This window comes from Canis lupus, chromosome 10, assembly GCF_048164855.1.
Source record: "Canis lupus baileyi chromosome 10, mCanLup2.hap1, whole genome shotgun sequence".
Taxonomy (NCBI): domain Eukaryota; kingdom Metazoa; phylum Chordata; class Mammalia; order Carnivora; family Canidae; genus Canis; species Canis lupus.
Genome location: NC_132847.1, coordinates 61,967,599 through 61,989,995, shown reverse-complemented (window position 1 = coordinate 61,989,995; position 22,397 = coordinate 61,967,599). Strand labels below are relative to the sequence as shown.

At 34.6% G+C, this 22,397-nt stretch overlaps 1 protein-coding gene across 3 annotated transcripts in view; it reads right to left on the bottom strand.

Annotated features, from left to right (window-relative positions):
• Window positions 1–1,291: 1,291 nt before the first annotated feature.
• Window positions 1,292–22,397, bottom strand: part of SMC2 (structural maintenance of chromosomes 2) — a 63,919-nt gene continuing 42,813 nt past the window's right edge. For all 3 annotated transcript variants that reach the window (XM_072842203.1, XM_072842201.1, XM_072842202.1), the window contains exons 20-26: window positions 20,089–20,283; window positions 17,641–17,841; window positions 15,544–15,660; window positions 12,190–12,350; window positions 8,238–8,385; window positions 3,068–7,232; window positions 1,292–2,840 (exon numbers count right to left, since the gene is read on the bottom strand). In XM_072842203.1, coding sequence (XP_072698304.1) covers window positions 7,074–7,232; window positions 8,238–8,385; window positions 12,190–12,350; window positions 15,544–15,660; window positions 17,641–17,841; window positions 20,089–20,283 — 981 coding nt within the window. In that variant the 3' untranslated portion in view covers window positions 1,292–2,840; window positions 3,068–7,073. The remainder of the gene's footprint in view (window positions 2,841–3,067; window positions 7,233–8,237; window positions 8,386–12,189; window positions 12,351–15,543; window positions 15,661–17,640; window positions 17,842–20,088; window positions 20,284–22,397) is intronic.

Genomic DNA, 22,397 nt, shown 5'->3' with positions numbered 1-22,397 from the left:
TGAGTTCTTATACTCTTTCATTGAGGAAATCTTGGAGACCAAGTCATTTAATAGGTTATGGACTCTAGAGTTGCACTTAGCAGTTTACAATCTACTACAACTAGGACGTGTTCAGTTACTAATAGGCAGTATTTTTAAATGCCTTATGAAAGGAGGATGGGAATAGAGAATGATCCATAGAGGTATTTTTTTAATAGAACCTTGAAAGATGGATATGCTATTGATAGGAATGGTATAGAATATTCCACATGAAAAGCATGAGCAAAAACAAAGCAGCATGCTGTGTTCACGAGTGACAATGATTGTAGATTGTGTGGCATGTGGGGTTCACAAAAGCAGCTTAGGATAGGTTGGAACTCCATAAAGTAGGCGTTAGGGGCTTAGAAGTCCAAACTGTTAAACAGAGTAGTAATGTAAACAAGGAATAATATGCAGAAAGGAGCAATGAGCTTTGAGGTAAACGTTAGAAGAAGCTTATGACCATCAAGTAACAGAGCCCATCCTACAAACCACTAAGAAAAGTTGTCTTGGGTAATATGTAAAGCATCAACCCATCAAAGAAAACTCTGGTCCTTAACTGGTGGCTAGAAAAGAGGCAGTTTATGCCTACCAATCTGTCATACAAATAAGGAATAGTAGTAGCCACAGAATCTCTCTGGATTGGTATAAAATGACCAGTGGCATCAGCTTTAGGATTAAACTGCAATCTTTGTTCTCTACAATGGATTTAAATGTAGCTCTTCTTGTTCCTACCCATGCATGGCAAGAAATAAGAGAATTTTGTCAATGCAAGGCAGAATGGGAATGTTAGTTCCAGGCACAAACACAAGAGTATACCTAACTCCTAGTTTGTTATGTTATTATGGCTTAGAGTATGGGATCTTCAGCTAGACAGTCTTAGTTTAAATCCTGGCTCCTGTCTCCCACTCCTCACGTTCTAGCTGTGTAACTTTGGACAAATTATTCAAAATTCATATCTAGAGTTGAGAATAAATATATAGTTGGAAAGGGAGTATTAGATAATGTAGATATTCTTTCCTGGCACTAAACACAATGCAACAAGTGATTCTTAAGAGTTTGTTGCCATGTGGAATCTGAAACCCTATCAATAAAATTACCGTACTCTAACATTAAAATTAGTGTTTCTTGTACTTAGAAGGGCTATTTTACCTATGCAGGATTTTGTAGCATCATACATTGGTCATGGGAAAATACCATTTATTGGGTTATGCAAATCTTCAAAATATTAAACATTTCATAATATAAAAAAATTGTTTAATATTACCACCAGTATAATCAGAAAAGTCTTTATTGAGAAGATGTCCTGAGAAGATGTCCAGCTCACAATGACAAATAAATACAAGTTTGTCAAAATTCTAATTTTCATTTGAAAGTTACAGTTTTATTATTTGCAACAAATGTCAGGTTAATAGGACAGGCTCACTTTGTTCATTTTTAGGAAATGTCTACCAAATACTATAGACTTATAACCACAGTTTGTCTTAGTTATCTGTTCAAGTAAAAAAGAAGCAGTTACTTCAGACTCCAACTGAAAGAACTGCATTTCTGTAAAATAACCATGTTTTGGTACGCAGAAATGCTTTTTATATAATTCCCATTTTATCAGATTATGAAAGATGGAGGATGGGATAAAAAATTAACTTTTACAGCTTCATCAAGACACTCTTTAAAAGTGAGCCTGTCATTAAAAAATTCAATCAGTATTGCTAATACACTATGCTGCTCTGCCTTGGTTTATGCTACGGTGACAGCAGTTTTACCCACCCTTCATGCAAATATTAGCATGGGAGTTGCAAATTCTTTTCAGTCTGCACATAATTCTATCAGTTCTGTACATTGCAAATAACTTCTGTGCTTTGTCTTTTCATTTTCTTAAGAGTCTTTTGAAGATATTTTTAAAATTTTAATGTTCGTTTATTTATGTATGTATGTATGTATGTGTGTGTATGTGTGTGTGTGTGTGTGTGTGTGTGTGTGTGTGTTCTAGGAAATCTTTCCCTATAAGGTCACAGAGATTTTGTTTTCTTCTAGATGTGTTATAACTATTGCTTTTTGGCATATGACTTATCCTTAGTTATTTTTTGTGTATGTTGTGAAAGGGGGAATGTTTTTCTGTATAAATATCTTGCTGTCAGTAACATCTGTTGGGAAAAAAAAAAAACCATGAAAACAGTTTATCTTTTACAGATGTTATTAGATTTAGTTTGCTAATACTTTCTGTGTTTTTGCTCCATCTTCTAATTTTGTTTTATAATGTTTGGTCAAGTTTTAGTATTAGAACCCTGGTCTCATAAAACAAGTTGGAAGTGTTCCCCTCTCCCACTATTTTCTAAAAGACTGTAGGACTGGGGTTATTTCTTCCTTGAATGGTAAAATTTATACGTGAAACCAAATGGGAGGAAAGTGTTCCTTGTGGAGGATAGTTAATTATTTGAATTGCATTAATAGATGTGAGGCTATTCTGGTTTTGTCTACTCTGGTAAGTTTTGGTTGAGTTTTATTTTTCAAATTTCCATTTTGTCTAAGTTGCTGCATTTATAGGCATAAAAATCATATTTTTGCAGTCTTTTAATTTAGGTAAGAGCCACAGTAGCAACTCTTCTTTCCTTCCTGATATTAGTGACTTGTAATTTCTCCAGTTTACCTGATTGGTTTAATTAGAGATAGACTGATTTTGTTGTTCTTTTGAGAACTAGATACTAGTTTCACTATTTTTTTTCTCCACTGTTTTTTGGTCCTGTATATGCTGACTTCTACCTTTCTGTTTAATTTGGGTTTACTTTGTTCTTATTTATCTAAAATATAGATTAAATATGTACCTCTTTTTGTTTTCTAAATTTTTTTTTTTTTTAATTTTTTATTTATGATAGGCACACAGTGAGAGAGAGAGAGGCAGAGACACAGGCAGAGGGAGAAGCAGGCTCCATGCACTGGGAGCCTGATGTGGGATTCGATCCCAGGTCTCCAGGATCGCGCCCTGGGCCAAAGGCAGGCGCCAAACCGCTGCGCCACCCAGGGATCCCTAAAATATAGATTAAATATGTACCTCTTTTTGTTTTCTAACTCTATCATTTAATAATTTAAAAAAGGATTCCTGATCGTAACATAATAAATTAAAATTTGGAAAATCCTCAGCTATCTGGAAATTAAGAAATACATTCCAAAAGAATCCAACAGTGAGAAATGTCCAGGCAAATTAGAATATATTTTGAACTTAAAGATGAAAACACAACATAACTAATCTTTTAGCCTCATCTCACAAATTTTGATAAGAGGACAATGGTAGTATTAAAATACATTCCAAAAGAATCCAACAGTGAGAAATGTCTAGGCAAATTAGAATATATTTTGAACTTAAAGATGAAAACGCAACATAACTAATCTTTTAGCTTCATCTCACAAATTTTGATAAGAGGACAATGGTAGTATTAATTGCTTGCTGGAAGAAAAGGTCTCAAATCAGTAATCTAAACTTCTACCATACAACTAGAAAAGAGCAAGGTAAGCCTAAAGTAAGCAGGAAAAAAAAGAAGAACAGAAATCAAAACTGAAAGACAAAGTCAATGAGACAAAAAAATGGTACTCTGAAAAAATAAAATCGACAAACTTCAGTAAGTTTGACAAAAGAGGAAAAAAACACACAAATTACCTATATCAGGAATGAAAACAAGTGATACACTTTCGAGCTTGAAGACATTAAAAAGATAATGAGGTAATATAATGAACTCTACACACAAATGACAAATTTGACAATTTAGATGAACTAGAACAATTCCACAAAAAAAAAAAAAAAACAAACTATCACAAGTCACCCATTATAAAACAGATAATTTAAATAGTCCCATAACTATTGAAGAAATTGTGTGTACTTTACATTCTCCCCATCCTACCCTCCTAATCTCCAGGGCCAGACAGTTTCACAGGAGAATTCTAGTATTCAAAAAAGGACTAATACATTCTATATAATTCTACAAAAAATAGAAGGAACATTTCCCATTTTTATAAAGCTAGTATTACCTTAAAACCAAACAAAGCCAGTAGAAAAAAACCAAAAACCAAAATCCATGACCAAACTATTAGCAAACAGAATCTTGTAATAGGCATACCCTGGAGATATTTCTGGTATGCAGGTATCATAAAGCAAAATTTTGGGTTTTCCAGTGCATATAAAAGTTTTATTTATACTGTAGTCTATTATGTATGTGACTGCATTATGTCTAAAAGAAAGTATATACTTTAAAAAATACCTTATTGCTAAAAAATGCTAACCATCATCTATCTGAGCTTTCAGTGAGCTCATCACAGATCACCATAACAATAATGAAAAAGTTTGAACCTATTGTGAAAATTACCATACTGTGACAGACTCAGAACAAATGCTGTTGGAAAAAAATGGTGCTGGAAGACTTGCTTGCTGCAACGTTGCCACAAACCTTCAATTTGTTTAAAGGAAAAATAACAGGTAGTTATCCATGAAGCATAATAAAACGAAGCATGTCTGTACATAAAAAGAATTATAGACATGACCAAATGGGGTTTAATCTAGGAATACCAGGCTGGTTTAATATTAAAAAATTAAGCAATGTAATTCATAATATTAACAGTTTAAGGAAGTTACATGATCATATCAATCAATGCAGACAAAGCAATGAACAAAATTCAATAACCCATACATGATAAAACTGATCAAAGTAGGAATGGAAGGAAACTTCTTTACTTTGATAAATAATATATACTAAAAGCCTATAGCTAACACAATACCTAGCTGGTGAAAGACTGAATGCTTTCCTCGGAATTCTGGGGAAAAGGCAAATATGCCAGCTCTCATTAGTAATCTTATATAACACAATGCTAGAATTTCAAGCCAGTGTAGTTTAAAAAAAAAAAAAAAAAAAAAAAAAAGGAAATAAAACACAGATCCAAAGGGAAGAAAACCTGCCCTGATTTGCAGATGACATGATTGTGGGAGTAGTCGGCCTATTTGATTACTTTATCATATTGGAAGAGGTTTCTCAAGGTTTTGCTTTTGCCTTCTTAGTGTACCTGAAATGCCCCCGCAAAAAGGGGAAGAATCCTTTGCAAGTGTTTGACATTCTTCCTAAAAATAATTTTCTCACATTGTGCATACTGCTCATCCAGGTATGTCTTAAATTTATTATGTACAATAAATACAAATGTTCAAACTGTCAGAAGGGTAATGTATCATAGATTCTGGAGACCAACTGCCAAGATTGGTATCCTGGCTCTGCCTCTCTATTAACTGTATGGTCACTAAAGACAAGTTCCTTAACTTTTCTGCTCAATTCAATTTCTTCAAATATATGATGCTGATCAAAAGTACTTACCTCAAATGTGAAAACATGTGCAAATGAGAATAGCATCTGATGTATAAAAGAGCTTAGTAATAAATGTTACTCCTATTACTGCACATGTATGAAATAAATGTGCCCATTTCCCCTTCATTTCTTCCAAAGAATACGAACAACATGACTCACAAAAATTTAATATGTTTGAGCATTCTCATTAAAGAGTGAGATTATATGACAAATTAGGGGAACAAGTAGATAATTTGTAGTAAAGAAAGTTCATCTGGTAAAATACTCAAGCTCACAAGTTATTTATAAAGTGCTAGTTAAAACAGCAATAAAGTGCCATTTACAACTAGCAAATCAGAAGTAAAAATTACAGCCAGTGCTGACTAGGTTGTGGTCAATAGGTATACGACTTGATGACAAGTGTGAACTGACTGAGCTGTCCTGGCAAACAATCTGCAATACATTTGAAATGAAATAAAAAAACGCATGCCTGCCTCTTATATATGTGATATTATACTTCCTGTAATTCAACATTTACAGCTTTGTCTCCCTCTCCTCCCACAGCAGGCATGAACTAATTCCAGATTCAATCCTTTCTGATATGCCCCATTTTATCAGTTAATCTGGATGTTATCTGACATCCTCAGATATGTATCAGAATGAAGGATAAGAAATCTTAAAGCCAAAAACTATAAGCATATATTAGGGAAAGGATAATATAAAGGAACTAAGTCTTAAGGATAAAGAAGGGATGTGGGGCCCAAAAAACATACTCAAGATCAAACAGGTTAGGTCATGTGAGGGCTTTTAAGATTCAAAATTTGGAGACACTATTCTGGTGATACACTTAGAAATAATAGGAATTATACACAGTAATCTTTTAGCAGTTGGCAGTGCTTCTTTTGAGTTCTTTTGGTAAAATAGATGGATCTAGTTATGTATCTGATTCAAAGAAAAATGTGGTTTAGTCTGTTCACTCTCACATTCTCATTCACTAATAGATTGTTACTGACTGGATTATGAAAAGGCTGACAAAAGTCTCTGAAAACATGAAGAGACTTCAGATAAATGTGGACAGCAGCATGCACCACACCTTCTCCTAGGCTATTAAAAATCTATAAATACTTTTTAAAACCTTCAGATTGCACAGACCAATTACAAAGCATAAAGAAACATGATATCCAAACATGACTGAGTCTAAATCAGGGCTCTGGCACTGTATCGTCATAGAACTAACCACAAATAGCTCAGGGAATGCCTAACAGCTTCCTTTGTGTTCCTTTGTTGGTCCAGATGCTCACTTTCTAAGTCTTCCTTACCTAAATGACTTTCTTAACAGAAAACACACTAATATCACCTTAGGAATTAAACTAATTAAAAGCTGACTATCAGCTATATTTATCCTATAATTTAATTTCATCTGTTTCTTTGTATTTTTGCAAACAGAATCTACCACCAACCAGGTACCTCAGGCTCCCCAACATATATAAAAGAATTGTGTAAGAAAAAGCATTTGAGGACGTGCATAAAATCACAATCACAGTAATTGGACCACAGTTACATTAATTAAGAAAAGGGGAATCTATATTCATTTAGAAGTGATTATATAAAGGAAGAGAAAATACGGGTTAAGTAACAAAACATTACATTTTTACATAAATAAGCCCAAGTTCTTTATGTTTAAAAAAACTGGTCAAGGTGAAGGAGTAAATCTGTACTTTTAACTTCCAGATGTGGTCATTTGGGTCCTTTTGCCTTGGATGTGGTTTCCTTCGGAATCTTTCCATTTTGACACTGAGTAAATCTGGCTACTGTAGAAACACCATCCACAAACTTGGTTTTGAAAAGGACATTTGCATTGTTGAACATACCCTCCTTTAGTGACACGACAATGAACTTAAGGGAAAAAAAAAAAAAAACATAAACGCTATTTTTTGTAATCTGAAGAAATGCACTATGTTTATTCTGGGGTTAAGAACTGTCTAGAGGTATTCTGATTATTTCTTTCAAAGCTTGGTTCAAAGCAAATGCACATGCTCAAATCCAAGTAACAGTTCTATTATTAGGCACCTATATGGATTCTAGCTTTCTATATTTGGGTTTTAGGAGTCTCTTTTACCTTGAGTGCTTCATTAACCAAGTTTACTATTTCCTGCCCGTTGACTGCTTGTTGCTGTCCTCTGCAGCTGGCATCACTGTTTTGTTGCTACAAGTGCTAAATGCCCTGGTGAAATAGCTTTCCCTGTGATATTTTAAAAATATCAGAGAAGGCTACAAGTTCCTGAAAGCACTACCACTAGCTCAAGTGGAACATTTACATAATTAAGAAAAGGTACCACCTCACTGTTACCTGCTAATAAACACAGTCTGTGAGAACTATGAAAAGTGAAGCTCCCAGCGTTGGATTTTGCATGATCTACACAACCACATTTGGAAGCCCCAGTTCCTACAGCAACAGTTCAATAAAAACAAACTGTTCTTAAAGGGCTTTGGGCTTTTATTTCCTACCCAGGAAAAATGATGAGTACCCCCATCAAGTACCCTATGATTTTCTGATTTCTTACTTAGATTGTGTATCCTCTGGCAGCTAGCTAGAGAAAATAATAACGTCAACCATAAATTAATTCCAAATTATGAAAAACTTCGATTCTCCCTCATCGTACAACCAACAATGGTAATGTCTGGATCTTTCTTTAATAGGAAACCAACCCTTTTTTTCCCCCTTCTCTATCCATTTGAATGTAAGTTTGTCTAAATATTCACTGTATATTTAAAGAGATACATAATACTTTAATATTCTTCAATCCTAAATATCTTAGTATTGGCCATTACTAAAGAATAGTTTTAGAAAACAAATACTATACTTAAAACTATCATGGAGACATTTTTTCTGGTTCTTACCTGAGAATGTGTGAAATGAGTACGCAGCATCTGTCCAATATTCTGGGTGTGAGAAAGGTCCAAAGCTGCATCTACCTCATCCAGGATATAAATTGGAGCAGGTTTGAAGAGGAGCATGGACAATATTAATGACAAAGCTACTAACGACCTATGAAAAGATCAGAAGAGAAGTCACCAAAACTTGATTTTACCACTCTTTACCAAAACACTAAAGCAAATCTGCTATACTCTTATTATGGGTAATGCAGATTTAGCTGAAAATCACCATAGAAATAAATTTCAAACTTCAACACTTTTATTGTATTAAAATGTTTCTTTTAATTTAGATTCTCCTATTTTCTCTTAAATGAGTTTTATTTTAACAGACCAGGTTTATATTCTTCTTTCCAATCAAATAATCAGGATAATTGGTATTTATCCTTAAGGAAAGATCATGTTAGGTTCTTTCTTTCCTTCCCCAATTGCTATTTAGGTAGAAGGCGACTGAGGGCTATATACTTACCTGTAAAGACAATAGCTACTGTCTTGGTGATAGTATAACAGGTTTAGGTGCCCTCTTTCAAACTTTTACTATGCATGCACTTATGAGTATACACAGATGCACACAAATACCCACTTTTTGTACTGGTACCATTTAAGAGTAAGCTGTATTGACTATGACCCGTTACTTCCCAATGTCAGAAGTTCAAACAATTATTATGTGGTTAATTTTGTGTGTCAACTTAACTGGATCATGGAGTATTCAAATATTTGGCTACACTTTATTTCTGGGTTTGTCTCTGAGGGCATTTCTGGGTGAAATCTGGATTTGAATTGGAAGACTCAGTAAAGCACTTTGCACTCTCCAACGTGGGTAGATATCCGATATCCTACAACTTGCTGAAGACCTTAACAGTAAGAAAGGTAGAGGAAAGAATTTGTTCTTTCCTGCCTTGTTACTTGAGCTGGGACATGGATATTTGGTCTCCATGCTCCTGGTGCTCAGGCCTTCAGGCTCACATTGAATTACACCACTGGTCCCCCTGAATTTCCAACCTGCAGACAAACTGTGGAACTTCTCAGCCCACACAGTAAGATGAGCCAGTTCTGTATTAAAAAATGATCTTTTCATATACATACACAAACATACACCCCCCGCCCACTGGTTCTGTTTCTCTGGAGAACCCTAATACACCTTATCTAAAAGCTGAGTTAGGCACCCCAGATTTTAGAGCTCCTTTTCAGTTCTCTTTTAGCTAGCCATCCCCTGTAACTATATCTGGTTTTGTTCTAATTTGGTATGAAGAATCATATAATAATTCTTACATTTTTTTCTTAAACATTTTATTTAAAAAAGCTTTTTTTTTTTTTTTTTTTAAATAGAGAAACCAAACTTTCTAGCAAGGGCATGTAAAAAACAGTGCAATAAACAATACTGAAACTGATATTTACCTCTAAAAGGGGAGTGGAGGTTATTCAAGCAACCTAAAATTATTTTTCATTGGCTCTCTCTGTGCCAAATGTTTACAGCACTGAACTTTCTTTCAACTTAACCTTTCAGGAAAAAAAATCTTTCACCAAGAGTTATACTGTGCTGGATATACAGCTAAAATAATGGTATATATCTAGAAATAATTTTGTATCATCTTAATTATGGAAATAATTTTCAGGTCCCAATAAGAAAATAAGCATTCATTTTAGGTTATCTTCAAAACATTTTCTAAGGCTTTGGCAAAAAAAAAAGTTAGATATTGGGATATGAACCATGGAATTCAATTTTAAAAGTCACTGAAAGGTGTCTTATACTGTTAAAATATTTAGGAATTTTATCATAATGAATTATAATCAGGGGATCACTATTATATCATAAAAATGACAAAGGATTTCATAAGGAAAATTAACAGGTCTTGGTGTTTTCTACATACATAAGAGTTCCATGATGGCATCATAGGGCACATGAGAAAAATTTAACTACTAGGACTATATATCCTGCAGGGGAAAAATGCAAAATTAATAACCATCTTTAATTATGTGAATATTCACAATTTTCTCTCAGTAGGTTTTAATTATTTGGTTCTCTACAGCAGGTAAGGATTTAGGCCACATGACCTCCTAAGTGTGCCGATTGAATCACCGTGTTAAGACTGGGAAAGAGGTCCCTGAAGCCTAGAACATGCCATTTCCAACACTATTCATTCCTTTATGTAGATCCAAATTTCCATCTGGTATCATTTTCCTTTTGCCTGAAAACTTCCTTTAACTTTTAAAGTTCTGCTGGGATCAGACTCCTTCAGCTTTTGCTTTTCTGAAAAAAATATTTATATTGACTTCAATTTAAAGAGTATTTCGAATAGACATAGAATTCTTGGTTGACATGTTTTTCTTTTATCACTTTCTAGATGTTGTTGCAGACTTCTGGCTTGCACTGTTTTTGACAGTAAGCCTGAAGTCCTTTTTATCTTTGTTCCTTGGCACATAATATGTCTTTCTACTTTTGGCTGCTTTTAAATTTTTTTTCTAAAATCACTGGCATATAAAATCACAATTTCATATAACATGGCTTTGCTATGTTAGCATATGTGTGTGAAGGAGGGGGATATGTTTATCTTACTTAGGGTCACAGAAACGAAGACTGTGGGTTTACAGAACTCATCAAAGGGAAAATTTGGAGCCATTATTTCAAATATTTTTCTATCTTGCCTTTTCCTTTTTGAAATTCCAAGTACATGTATGTTAGATGGCTTGATATTTTCCCATAGGTCACTGAAGCTCAGTTTTATAGTTTTTTCTCAGTTTAGTTTTAATAGTTTCTATTTGCTGTAATTTCAAATTCATTAATTTTTTTTTTTACATTGTCTAACTTGTTAATGTCATGCGGTGAATTTTTTTTTTAGGCATATTTATTCTCTCTAGAAATTCCACTAGATTCCTTTTTCCTTGTAATTTTTGGAAATAACTAACATAATTCTATAACTTCCTTGTCTTCCATTTTTATTCACCTGTCATTTCTGGGTCTGTTTCCATTGGAATACTTTTTTTCTAGGCAATGAGTCACATTTTCTTGATTTCTGTCCAGTATTTTTTAATCAGATGCCAGACATTGTGTTATGTTACAATCTAAATTGTGGTATCTTTCTTTAAAAGCACTGGACTAAAAAAAAAAAAAAATAAAGCACCGGGCTTTGTTCTGAGAAACAACTACGTTACAGGAGGATCAGCTTGCTCTCTTAAAGATTTGCAATGAACTCTGCTGTGTGTGTAAGGTAGCCTTCACTTTGGGGGCAGTATAGACTGAATGCAAAGATGTTGCTTTCTGGGGCCTCCCAAATTTTAATTTGTTTCTTTAATTTAGTGAGTCCACTAGGCTTTGTGTGGATTCCCCTCCCTACACCTATAATCCAGAAACTTCTCCAATGGAGAAAGCTGGAGTAAACACTGAGCTGAGAACTTTTATTTTATTGCTCATAGGTATCATACTCTTGGGCTATTCATTTCCCAAAGTCTAAAAATAATTACTTTTCATATATCTCATCTAGTTTTCTAGTTGCTTATCCTTATTTCTCCTTTGTTGCCTACTACTTTAAAGGTTTATTTAGTCATTTGAGAGAGAGAACACATGCAAGTGGAGAGAGAATCCCAAGTAGACTCCCTGCTGAGCATGGAGTCCAATGTGAAGTTCAATCCCACGACCCCAAGATTATGACCTAAGCCCAAATCAAGAGTGGGACGCTCAAAAAAACAAACAAACAAAGAAAAAGAGTGGGATGCTCAATTGAGCCACCCACATGCCCCTGTTGCCTACTATTTTAATCAAATGTTCCAAAAAATAAAAATCTTCAATCTTATATACTAAGCTCCTTAAATTCTACATATAAAGATTACCCACCAATTTTCAATTTTGTTTTGCTTAGATTATGGATTATAATAAAATAAGAGGAATGAGAAATTATAATACTGAAAAGGGATTACTCACCTCTGACCACCACTAAGTTCTGTTAGGTTTTCTTTCCAAGTATTTCCTAAAGCAACCTTGAATTCCAGACCATCCAATACAGTTTGGCCCTCTGGTGGTGCAAGCATAGCATTAGCACCAGGCAAGAGAGTAGAAAAAATAGACCCAAAGTCCTTGTTCACCTGGATTTAAAAAACAAAAAGATAAAAAAAAAAAAAAAAAAAAAAGATATTAAAATATTATAAAAGGCTTTCCAAGAATAGTCAAATATTGGTATGTGTATATTCAATCTAGTAGATACATTTTGTTGTCTCTTACTAACTCAGATATTCACAAATTATGGTCCATGTGATAAATCTGGCCATGCTCATTTGTTTATGTATTGTCTATGGCTGTTAAAACTAAAACAATAGTCTAGTAATTGCAACTATATGGCTTGAAACATCAAAAATACTTACCTGTCCCTTTACAGAAAAAGTTTACTGAGCTCTGCTCTAACTTCTAAGGGGAACTAGAGGCTATACTTCTAACTGTACTCTGAAATTTTGATACTCTTGTAAGCTATATTATAGGAATCTTCAGATTCCAGAATCTTCCTTCAACTATATAATATAGGAGACAGAAGTTGCAGTTGCAAGTGGCAGAAACAAAAAACTCTTGGGTATAAAATGTTCTCTTATAAAACTTGTTTTCTTTTGACTGCTTTGATGGGCCAGTGGTGATCAGCTAACCTTAAAAAGCCTAAGATCACAATGAAGTCTCAGAAAAAAAAAAAAGGCATGAAATCAAACAACCAGATCTGACATTGGATTGTCCTTGTCTGTAGGCTTCTTTTCAGCCAAAGAAGTTGTCAAAAAACAGGAACAGGATTAGACCCCAACAGGAAAGGCTAAAGAAGCTGTTTGGCTTATCCCCATCAAGCCACAGATTACCTAGAGATTTAGGGTCAGTATTCTAATTTTAATTGGGTAATTTTTGTACATACACGTTTGGATCAATGATTTGAGAATTTGGTCATTGGTCTTCAAAAAAATACACAACTAATAATCTTAGAGCGTTCAGTAAATTTGAAAGCGTATACACACACAGGCACAAACCCATGAGGATCTGACAGTCATGATCCTTGAAGAAATCTCCAAATTCAAGCGCAAATAAACAAGAGATCTAGATACCAAGGAATACAGTTTTAAGAGTAACTGCATACATACTGAGTAATACCCTACACAGAGTTAATAGATTTTAGTTTTATCTGGGATAGATTTCTGGAGCTAGGTGAGGTTCATCACAATGGAGAGGGCCACTCTCTTTTTTGGGAATGATGAAGATAGCAAAGTATTTATAAACAACTTTGGTTCTTTTTCCGTTCTTTAATTTTTTGTCCAGGTAGGAGTGAGACACTAAACAGGATTAAAACAGTAGACTGCTACTAAACTCTGAACATGACCATGGATTCCATGTGGAAACTCCTCCAAAGAGTAAAAGAGAAACTTAACAGTTAGTGGGTAAAGAAGAAGATAGTCCTATTCAAGATAGGAAATGCATTACCTTCATGGACATATATAAAGGTGAAATGGGACTGAATTTGAAAATCCAACACAGGTAAGAAGGAAACAGAAAAATAACAGAACCAATGCTGAAAATACTCTGGCTTTCTGAATTGAATGTGCTGGAACCCAGAAGTATACAATGCTGATAATAACACTACTTACCTCAATAGGTTATTTTGAGGATTAAATGAGAACATTAATATGAGAATTGTATCTAACATAATAAGCACTGAATAAATCTACCTGCTTTGAGAGAAACTTAGAAATTGGGGGAACATCAATTTAAAGAAGAAATTTGTACTTGCATTAAATGCAGGAACCATGGAGAAAAGTTCTCTAATCCAGTGTTAAATCCACACTTATACAAAGATAATGGGACCCACTTTTTGCACGCCTTTTAAAAAAGCAAACTCCATAGGGAGATGGAACACTGAAAATAAGTCATAGAGTAAGAACAAGGTGACTAAACGGGATAATTGTGCTGCCATTACTGAAAATGAAGTTTTCAGAATTCCAAATAGTTACAGAATTATTTGGAGGCAAAGTACCCAATTAAATCCCAGAGGCATAGGCTTGCTAAAGTACCAAACAGCACAGTAACTATGTTTGAAGTCTTTTGACTGAGAATCTTTTGCTAGGATGATACAGGAAAACTTCCACATAAGAGGCTATGGAATTTATCCTAAAGCAGACAAATTACATGCAGCCTAGGAAGAGAAATAATAGTAAAGAACCTTGAAATCTGCTAAAGTTGTTATGATACAAGACAAAAAAGTACTTGGGATTTTGCTGAATGACAGTCCAGTGAAAGAGAATTCTAAACTTCCTTGCTTACTGCCCAATTTTTTAAGGGCAACAGCAATTAGCAACTGAAAGGCAATCTTAACTTTGGTTCTAACTTAGGAAGAGAATACTGGTAAATCCTTCCTATTACTTTTCCATCTTTGGCTATATGATCTTAGGCTATTTCACCTTTCTAAGCTTTTATTTCTTCATCTATAAAATATGGATGGTTAACTATCAGTTATGGAATTGTTCATTAAAAGTACAAAATGCTTCACTAAAAACCTACAAAATGCATAACTATGAATTTTGAAATGCAATTAATAACTTCTAAGTGAGGAATGCCTGGGTGGCTCAGTGGTTGAGCGTCTGCCTTCGGCTCAGATGGGATCCCAAGGTCCTAAGGACTGAATCCCACATCAAGTTCCCCAGGGAGAAATCGCTTCTCCCTCTGCCTATGTCTCTGCCTCTCTCTCTATGTCACTCATGAATAAATAAGTGGTAGGGAATATGCCAATCTTTAGATAGAGAAATGCTCTGAGAAGGAATATTTGACCTCTCTGAGTCTAGGCAAGAGAAACCAAGGAAGTTAGAACCAACCAAAGGGGTCCTTGGGAGGTGCTTTCCAGTGATCAGAGCTTCCCAATGCAAATCTGAGAATGCTTCTAGCTTCAAGCAGAAGGTGAGTGGGGTATGGCAGATATTGGACAGAATCTAAGGTTTCAGATAAATAGTATTTTGAAGGTAAGAATGAAAAATAAATCTAGAAAGTTAGAAAGTTAGAAATTTAATATAAGTTAGGACCCAGAGAAGTAGACTAAGAGTATGATGAAGGAACACAAACTTATTACCTTTGCAAATCAGTAGTAGGTAAGTCTAAAAGGACAAATGCATTGAAAAGTCAAGGAGGTTTTAATTAAGGTGTGAATGTGTGTCTCATTCAAACACAAATCATTTCAAATTCATCTTAGCGTATAAACCTATTGACAATATTCTTCATACTTGCCTCATAGAGAATAAATGGCAATATTTTTGGTTCAAATACCTTTTGCCAAGCAATATTTAGGGCTTGGTTTTTCTTCTGGTCAAGGTCTTCTATAGTTGCAAGGATTTTGGATTTGTCATTTTCTACAATTCTTTTCTTCTTCATCAGGTCATTATACTAGTAAGATTAAAAAAAATCATACTTAATTAGAAAAATATAAAATTTTCCTTATATTCTAGAATTCAGTCAGGAATAGAGGTTTAATTTTTATATATAATATACATACTCCTGTTTACCAGAAAGGTATACTGCATTAAGAGTCATGATGTAAACCAAATCATGAAGAAAGTAAATATATCACCTATATGCAAAGTTAAGTTGCTATTATTGAGAATTTATAGGATGAGCTCCTGACGTATTCTGATTCCACTAATACCCCCACCAGAGCTTTCTAGCAGCCAAGGCAAAAAAGAAAATGTCTTATGTAAACTCAAAAGTAGCCCTGGCATGCTTTCTTCTTAAAGTCAGTCTCAGCAGTGACACAAAATTTCAATTTCTCACCATTATATACAAGCCCTACATAATTTGGCCCTTACTTCTCTCTGATTTTTTGGTATCCCACTTCTCCCCAGTCTCCAGCTGTATGGTCTTTTTTCAGTTCCTTGAACATAATAAGCTCATTATAGCCTTACAGCCTCTGCATTCTTCTCTCTTCCTAGAATGCTTTCTCTGTATCTGACATAATTGGTGCCTCAAGTATCATATCTTCAGAGTGGTCTTTCCTGGTTAATGTAGAAACTCACTGATAAAAAAAATTGAGGGAGGCTGCAAAGGGATAATTACACCATGAGTAGCAGCAGAACTTTCTAAAAATCCTCAATTCATTTCTCCTCAAAGCCTCAAAGGAGGTTTCAAATTCTTTAAAAATTCCAGCCAATCCTGCTCATGTCCCCTTGCTGTCTCTCTGCTTTATGGCCAAGCTCCTAAGACTTCCTCTCTATAATTTTCTCTTATTCCTTGCATAATTCCATGTAGTTTCTCATGTGGACAGACACAAAATACAACAAAACAAAAGGCCACCTTGCTTATCAACAACAGAGCCTTCCCCCCTCTGGTAAGGAAATGGGAGCTGGCAAATTCTTTTAAAGAAATATTAGACCCAGTTATCATATCTAATAAAAACAAAGAAGTGAATAAATTTCATGATCATATGCAGCTCAAATTCAGACCAGATTTTCTTCCACATATATGGCATATATTGCAAAGCTTTAATGGAGAAATAAAATCCAGCAGGAACATTTTATAGATAGATCACAACATGAACATTATTAGCCTATTTGGCATCTAACATAATATAGATTCTTTGTAGATACTAATGTCAATAACAATTACAAAAAAGACCCATTATAGAAAAATTTCTTAAAAGTAATTGAGCTCATAAGTATTACCACTTTTAAAGAGCTCTCATAATTCTATGATACAAATTCAAACAGAATTTTGCAAATTTAAAGAAGGTATATGGCATAATATAAAACTACTCAGACTGCTATTTCCTATGGAGCTGTCAAGAATATGGATTGCTTTCCCCTGTAGATTTTTCTAGTAACATGGCAGATTTTAAAAGTTTTGTCAGGGTTGGGGAGATGGATAACATTATCAAGTAAGTGAGCATTAAAACAGAAGATGCAGCTGGATTTACAAGTTAATTAATGAGTGGCTATGCATATAACAATATTAGTCATTATTATGTAATGGTTCCAGGACACCCTTGAGTCAAAAGGGAGACAATAGCTATGGAATGAATGGTAAGGAGGCAGATAGCTGAGTACACCTTATTTTTCAAAGCCCTTTCAAGGCAAGTGAAAGAAAGGATAGAAATATGAGGAGGTAACCAGAACAAACTTGTTTTTATGTACACAGAGAATAAGAAAAGGGTACAATATGTTTATGGCAAAGCCAATAGAAAAGTTATTCAAGGTACAAAAGAATATATAAATAACTGATAATGCAAAACAATGTAATAACTGAAAAGAGAGAAAGGGAAAACAGAAAAAAATCCAGTATCAAAGGCATCAAGCAGAAAATTTGCTAATATTTGCTGCAAGGGTCACAGAGAGCCATCAATGCTACTCAGGTGGCCAAAGGAAAAGGGTTTACCCGCTCTTCAGCTTCTGTTAGAACATTCATAGCTCTCATGTTGACATTTCTCCCCAGTTTCTCCTTCATTTCTTGCAATTTCTGAAGTCTCTGTCCAGCTTCTTTTGGGTTGTTGGTTTTAAAATCATAGGCGCTATTAGGTTGCCCAAAAAGGTGTTTCTCTGCATTAATCCAGTCATAGTCTTTCAACATTTTGGAGACCTAGTTACAGAGGATAATAGAAGCATCTATCATTGTTTACAAATGGACATTTAAAAACCAGTTTCTTGGGGTGCCTGGGTGGCTCAGTTGATTAAGCCTCCAGACTCTTGGTTTTTGCTCAAGTCATGATCTCAGGACCCTGAGACTGAGCCCCACTATGGGCTCCAAACTCAGCAGAGAGTCTACTTGAGGATTCTCTCCCTCCCCTTCTGCCCTCCTCCTGCTTGTGCATGCTCTCTCAAATAAATAAATCTTTTTTAAAAAAGTTTCTTAAATATTTAGTAATCTTAAATCAACGACTCCTTCATAAAAATGAGGCTCACTGTTAATAGTAAATCTATATTTTTACCTGGAGGATAGGCTCAAAAAAAAGATGTTGTATAGAAAAAATATCTTCCTATTACTTAAGCATTAGGAGAACCAGCCAGCTCAGGCAAGTATAAAGTATATGTGAAACATTTCCATTAGAATAAAATATAAGTCAGATAAGGCTCCTTCAGATTGTATCAAACTCAAGCAATGGCTTCAAAAACAACTTGTGAGGGAACCTCAGGGTGGCTCTTTGGTTGAATGTCTGCCTTTGGCTCAGGTTATGGTCCACGGGTCCGGGGATCATGTGCTGCATCAGGCTCCCTATGGGGAGCCTGCTTCTCTCTCTGCCTCTCATGAATTAAAACAAAACAAAAACACACAAAACTTATGAAAGTTAGGATTCTTATGGGAATATGTAAGGCATAGACTTAGTAAATTTGTGCAAGCCTAATCCTGATGAACTGATTAATTCTGAGAATTATTAGATGAATAAAAAGATGCCCTAAATGTGACTCCATTTTCTTAGCCACTCTTTTGATAAGGCACAGCAGTATACTTTATATAATATAAACAGTTAAAAATTTTAAATTATGGTGCTTAAGGAGACTTTCTCAACTAAAATTGTTTAGGCTGGTGTTTACTGGTAAAATCTAATCCTTGTCAATTTGTTTATCCTTATTAATTCCAGGGGTATGGTCTCTCCTCCAGGCTCTAAAGATGATCACTTCCAGTCAAACTTCCCGCTGATCCATCAGCTCTAGGAAGTGATTCTGGGTACAGGTTACTTAGCCTTATCTCTAGTGCCTTGCCTACCATCTGATACTAGATGGTATTCAATAAGTATTTGATAAACCATATACTTCAAAGAATCCTTGACTTTTTAGCAGTTCTATCTGCAAATCTCCTTTTCACCTCCTTAACTATAAATAAAATCCCCCAGCAATCACCACTACTAGCATTTTCAATTAGCAAAAAACTGTATCTTTTTTTGTTATTTCAGGATGATAACAGTAATATTAACATTGGTAATATTTCAGTGAATCCACTAATATTAGGCTACCAGGCTAAAAGGAAATCAGTAATAAATTAGGATACTAATGATGTGGCTATGAAAAAAAAAAAAAAAAAAAACATTTCTTTTAAAACTCAGTAATGAACCTGAACAGGAACACATGGCTCTTTCAGAGGGTGGGGTAACTATTTTGTATACTCTGAGTTTTCTGAAGTTAAATCTCTTCTACTTTCAAGATGCTAACAAAGATTTAAAAGACACCAAACTATTACACACTCCTCAGAAAACATAATGGGTGAGTTACTAAGACTTCATCAGTGCAGCCTCTTAACCAAGCATGAATTTCTGCAAAAGTATATATTCTCTTTAAAGTACTTAAGACATTGTGATACAAAGAAGGAAGAAACTTTTTAAGAGTGACCAAAAAACTGAGATAACTGCAAAAAGATAGCTGGTAGGCAAAACATCAGATTTCAGATGAGGCTGCAAAATTGACTGATTCTCACAAGGACATCCGGAAGCCAATGAAGTCCTTCTTTTAGAATTTGCCTGTATATGTATTTCTGTGAGTTTCCAATTCATTTTGAAATAAGGTAAACAATATATATTTTTAGTACTGATCTATTAATAGGTCTATGAATATTTGCAGATTAAAAAATGGTCAGTTCCATGAAAAAACACTATTTGGTGAAAACATGCTGGAGATAGGAATAAATACCTGAAATTTAGAAACAAACATTTATCCTATTTGGTGAAAAGGAACATTGCTGAGAAGCCTTCAAAATAGCTGTAAGCCTCAAAATTATGTTACACAGCAGTTCTGCCATTTATACTGAATTCCTCATTGAGCAGTTTACCAGAATATTTCAACAACTCAGAAGCAAAAATCTGATTACGGGTAAAAATAAACAACACAAACGTGCCTTCGAAGCAGCATCTTCAGCTTCCCGTTTATGTTTGCTGATGTTGTGGTCCAATTCCTTAATTTTAAGCTGAGAATCATTGTTTTGTTCCTTATGTACTGCTACTTCGGCATATTTAGCTTTAATTACATTGTCTTGGGCTATTATCACTTCTTTTTGTTTGGTCACCTCTTCTTGAGCTTTATTTACAGACTCCTGAAACAAATAATTCAAAGACAACATATAGCAAGGTGCTGTGGACATATTTTTAGTTTATTAAAAGATCATCTAACAAACTTTTGGGCAAGATAGAAATATGTTTAGAGGCAGATGGTCACCTAACCCTCTATATTTTACATCCCCATTAAAATGACTAATTTATATATAGGAGAAAACTTGTTTTACTACTAGAAAAAAGATGGGATGCAGTATTCATGCTGGAAGTGACAAAGTTTCTGCTGGGTACAGTTTAGTTGGGATCAACTTGCAGGGATTATAGGAATCTGACTTTTGAGGTCTCAAAAGGTGGCATTTTTTAGTAGTTAAGAAGAAGACAATATGACAGATCCCCAAATATCATTTATCAAGAGTTTGCAGGTTGGTGCTTTCTACTCTTCCCTTTTATAGATATAAGCTATTTTTACCAGTGACAATGGAAGGTCATAATGTTTGGTTCTAGCACAGGGGTCAAAAGAGAAAAAGAAAAGAGAAACTTTTTTGAACAAATAGATCTGTGACACAAAGAAAAAGTTTCTTGCTTTGACTTTTATTATCCTCCTACTTCCCAAGGCTGAAGCTACTCATTCAATCCTCAAAGTGGTAATTAAAACTGCAATTCAGTCTATCAACAACCCCCTGCTCCACAAACCCCTTTCGTTCATCCTAGATCTTAAATCACATTAAATGTTTAAACCAAAAAAACCAGTTCAACTCATGTTTGGGTACAGGGAAAACCTAAGTAGGACAATCTGCTACAAGCCTCTGAGGAAGAGAAAGGTAAAAGGGTGGTTCTTTGTGATGAAAAGCACAAGTAAGGGCAGCCCCGGTGGCGCAGCGGTTTAGTGCCGCCTGCAGCCCAGGGCGTGATCCTGGAGACCCTGGATCGAGTCCCATGTCAGGCTGTCTGCAAGGAGCCTGCTTCTCCCTCTGCCTATGTCTCTGCCTCTCTCTCTCTCTCTCTCTCTGCATCTCTATGAATAAATTAATAAAATCTTAAAAAAAAAAAAAAGTGTAGCAGTTTTTTAGGCATGCTCATTACAAAATGATCATTTTGAGCAACAAAGAACACTTAATGTTATGGTTAGGTTATTGAATGTGCTCAAAGTGCTTTAATTTCCTAAAATGTTTAATCTGTGTCATTAGAGATCTTCTGAGGAAGGAAAATAAATCAGGGCATTCATATAAAAACCTAAAGATATTTTAGCTTTTTGAAACATTTGAAGAACAAGAAAAGAAAGTGAAAATAGTTTGGTGATATTAACCAGAGGGAAAAATAACAGATACAGGCCTATTAACTAACACCATATCTAAAAAAAAAAAAAAAACATGTTTATGAAGATTTTCTCATGCTTACAGGTTAAAAATTGCATTGCAATTTTGACTATTTTAATCTTTTTTATAATAATAGGAAATTGTCACTAAGGTTGAGCAGAAATGAAATTTTAGTTTTGTCTAATTATTTAGTAGGCAGTTTCTTTTCTTAGCCTCTGGGGAGTGTCCTTTGCTATTCTTATCAAAGAGAGGAAACAATTTAGAATGAAGAGCCTGAAAGAACCACCTTTAAGAACGAAGTGATCCATTCTATACTTTTCCATAAAGAAAAATGGAAATATGTATATGTTCGGACTTTGATTTCATTTAGATTGAGAAAGGAGTAGCTTATTTTCACATTTATCTTTATCTTTAGAAACATGTTATCGAATTTTTAAAAAATTCTCCAACATGAGATCCATGAAAGACAGCATAAAATATGGAAAATATTTCATATGAAATAAAAAATATAAGATTAAGACATATTAAATAAAATATCTTTAACAACTAAAATTTACTTTGGAGACAAAATAGAAACTGAACAAATCTAGAAAATCTAATCATCACAAAACAGAGCTGAGAAGCATTTTTTCAAAAAAAGTAGTTAAAAATGTTATTCTATTGATTTGACAATGTGTTAAAAACAAAACTTGGGTGCCTGAATGGCTCAGTCGGTTAAGTGTCTGCCTTCAGCTCAGGTCATGATCCCAGGGTCCTGGGATCGAGTTGCACTTTGGGCTTCCCACTCAGTGGGGAGTTTGCTTCTCCCTCTCTCTCTGCCCCTCCTCCCCCTGCTTGTG